The sequence below is a fragment of the Colobus angolensis genome, unplaced genomic scaffold, assembly GCF_000951035.1.
Source record: "Colobus angolensis palliatus isolate OR3802 unplaced genomic scaffold, Cang.pa_1.0 Scaffold416, whole genome shotgun sequence".
NCBI lineage: Eukaryota > Metazoa > Chordata > Mammalia > Primates > Cercopithecidae > Colobus > Colobus angolensis.
The window spans coordinates 165,693-168,651 of record NW_012117555.1 but is presented as its reverse complement, the minus strand read 5'-3'; the positions used below and the strand labels follow the sequence as shown (position 1 = coordinate 168,651).

General features: G+C 64.2%; 1 protein-coding gene across 1 annotated transcript in view; it reads right to left on the bottom strand.

Moving 5' to 3' along the window:
• SAMD11 (sterile alpha motif domain containing 11) overlaps window positions 1–2,959 on the bottom strand; it is a 17,877-nt gene that overhangs the window by 4,145 nt on the left and 10,773 nt on the right. The window contains 3 exon segments of the mRNA XM_011956412.1: window positions 668–809; window positions 812–975; window positions 1,113–1,202. Of these exon segments, the coding sequence (XP_011811802.1) occupies window positions 668–809; window positions 812–975; window positions 1,113–1,202 (396 nt within the window).

Here is a 2,959-nt window from a genome sequence, read left to right as displayed (position 1 = left end):
GCGCGCTCCCCGGCGGCCGGCGCCCCCTCCCCCGCGCGGCCAGCAGAGCGGCCCCAGGCAGAGCAGGGAAAGCAATTAAAAAGGAGGATTTTTAAATTATTAACATTTGGTGAATTATTCAGGCTCTTGGTGCCTGAGCTGCCCTGGGGGACGGTGCCTGGTGTGAGGAATCCTGCCTCCTTTCTCGGCGCCCCCACCCACCTCTAGCCCGAAAAGCCAAGCTCCCCTGCCAGGCGGGCGGCTGGGGCCTGGGAGGCTGAGTGCAGCGGGCAGGAGGTCCGACTGCATCCCGGAGTGACCCTGGAGAACGTCATGAGATGGGGTGGACAGGGTCAGAGCCAACCCGAGGGCAGGGGCAGCCCCTTCAGCTGGGGTCTCTTCAGCACTTGGGGAGTCCTGGTGGCAAAATGCCCACTGCACCCAGCCCGGCCGTCCTGCTCACTGCCCCTCCCCAGGCTCCCGGGGCAGGCATCTGGCAGGTCAGCGTCCCCCAGCTGGAGACGACTCACAGACCACAGGGTCCAGGAGCTTGCTCTCCTGGGGGAGTGCTGCTGAAATGCCCACCGTCCACCCTCACCTGGGTCCACCCCAGACTCCATTTCTCCATATATAAAATGGGAGTCACCCATGAGCCTGGGGACCTGGGGGACGTGGAGGTGTGGCCCACCCCAGGGGGCGTGGGGCAGGACGTGTGGCAGAGGGGGCCCTCCAGGGACCTGCATCCAGCCTGGCCTTGGAGTCAGCAGAGCCTCAGCAACAGGAATGGCCGAGCACACGTAGGTGGGGAGGTGATGAGGGCTCATTCCTGGGGGGGATCATGCCAGGGTGGGTCCTCACCGTGGCTGGGGAGGCCCAGGTGGTAGAGGCGCTGAGGGTCCTCAAAGGTGCTGGCCTCGCTCAGCGCCGACATGAGCCGACGGTAGTGGTCCTCCGGGGCCATGCTGGGCCCCAGCTCTGGCGGCAGCAGCAGTGCTTCTACTGGGGAGGACCCGGGGTGAGAGGCTTCTCCAGGCACTGCCGAGGAACACCCCCTCTAGAGCCCCTGCTCGAGGTCCAGGGGACCCTCGGGGACTGCCCCTTCCCCTGGTGACCTGTAAGAGACACGTTCTTACCTTGGGGGGATTCGCTTCGTGCCCTCTTCTCCGAAGAGCAGTCGCTGCTGATATGGGGGGAGCGGCCCAGCCTCTTGCCCAACAGGTCACCTGCGGGAGGGTAGTGAGTGCCCACCTGCATCTCAAGGAATGGAAGGGGGACCCAGCCCCTGCTCCAGCTCAGCCTGGACGGCACCCACCATCTCTCAGGGGGCCCTTGGTCCTGGTGAGTACAGGCCTGCCCAGCCCTGGGAGCCCCAGCCTTCAGCAGAGGACATGACACCTGGCTGTGGTGGGGCAGGGGCACAGGGGAGCCCTGACACTGGCCTTGGTGCTGGTGCGTGTGTGCAGAAGAGATCCACAGCAGGCACCCGGCTGCCCCACCCGCCAGCCTAGCTTCTTGTGCAGTTAATGAGCCCCCCGTCATCCCCCTGGAGGAGAATAAAAAGCTTTTGATTTGACTGGGTACCACCTTTCCCTCCTGGACAGGGGTGAGGGCGGGCTGTGCAGGGTCACATGCCAGCGTGGGGTAGGACAAGCCAGCAAGGACCTCACACTTGACCTCTTCCTGCACCGTGAGTCACTGGGCTGTGGGCCCCCCAGGCCACCTTGAGGCCCCTCCACTCCCAGGCCTCCTACTTGGTCATACCCTTCCCTGCCCCTAGAAGGCCCAAGTCCTCCTCTCTGGCCCAGTCCTGCCTGAGCTAGCACCCTGGTGTGGCTGTCACGCCCTGTTCACCTGCCCAGCCAGGCTCTGGGCTCTTGGGGTGCACCTCCCAGTAGCCTCACCCACCTCCTCAGCCAGGAGGCCAGCCCAGCAGGTGGCAGAGGGGAGGCCCACGCCAGACCCAGCCCACTCTCCCGAGGTCCTCCCTTGGGTCCTGTCGACCACACGCATTCCAGACCATACCATCCATGTACCCATCACTGACCTACCCCAAGCTCATCCCAAGCCCCTGACTCCATGCCCTGGGGGTCTCCCGGGCCATCCAGTGCCTCCGACTCTGGCCCCTCCTCATCCTCATGAGGCCTCTAGGTGGGTGGGGTAAGGGGCCACCCCCCTGTGACCCAAGACCTCCATGAGGCCTAGGCAGTGGGGCTCCCAAGCCCGTCCGCCCACAAGCCCTGCCGTCAGCTCCAGGCCTAATTCTTTTTTTCTTATTCCCTTAATCTGTCATTTTTATCAGGCTGGGGAAGTGCGGCGGCCACACCGATCAATCCCACATTACAGCTGACAGAGCAGTGCTAATAACTTATTGATCCTGGCCCGGCCGCTGTCATGCCCGGCCCCAGAGAGAGGGTCAGTCCCATGGCCTGGTCCAGGGTCCCCACCTCAGTGACAGATTGGGCGGCTGGACCCCGTGGGCGGCGGGGGGCACCTGGCCACGCACGGATCCAGGGACGTGCCAGAGCTCAGTGGGCTGGGAGGGAGTGGGCCGAGGCTAGAGGAGTCTGGCTCTTTTCCACACCTGCTGCCTGGCCCACCATGCACATGCCCTCAGGGCTAGCACGGCCTCTCACCTCCTGACAATCAGTTTTCCATTTTACACGTGGAAACTCCCCTTTCCGTTCATGTGGGGGGCTAAGGCCTCCTCATAGCCTGGGGGAGGTGACTGGGTGGGGGAGTCCAGGAGAAGGGGGCCTGCCAGGAGACCGCAGGAAGGCCAATGAGGCCACGCGCACTCCTCACTCGTGGACCCCGGCAGTCTCACAGAGGCAGATGCAGGACCTGCTCTGAGTCCCTCACAGCCCAGGGCCCAGGGAGGTGCAGCACAGCGGGAGGGCCCAGGCTGGGAACAGCATAGATATGTGGTTCCTGGGGTCACAGGAAGGGAGAAGAGGTGAATGCCCCTCCAAGAGGAAGCTCC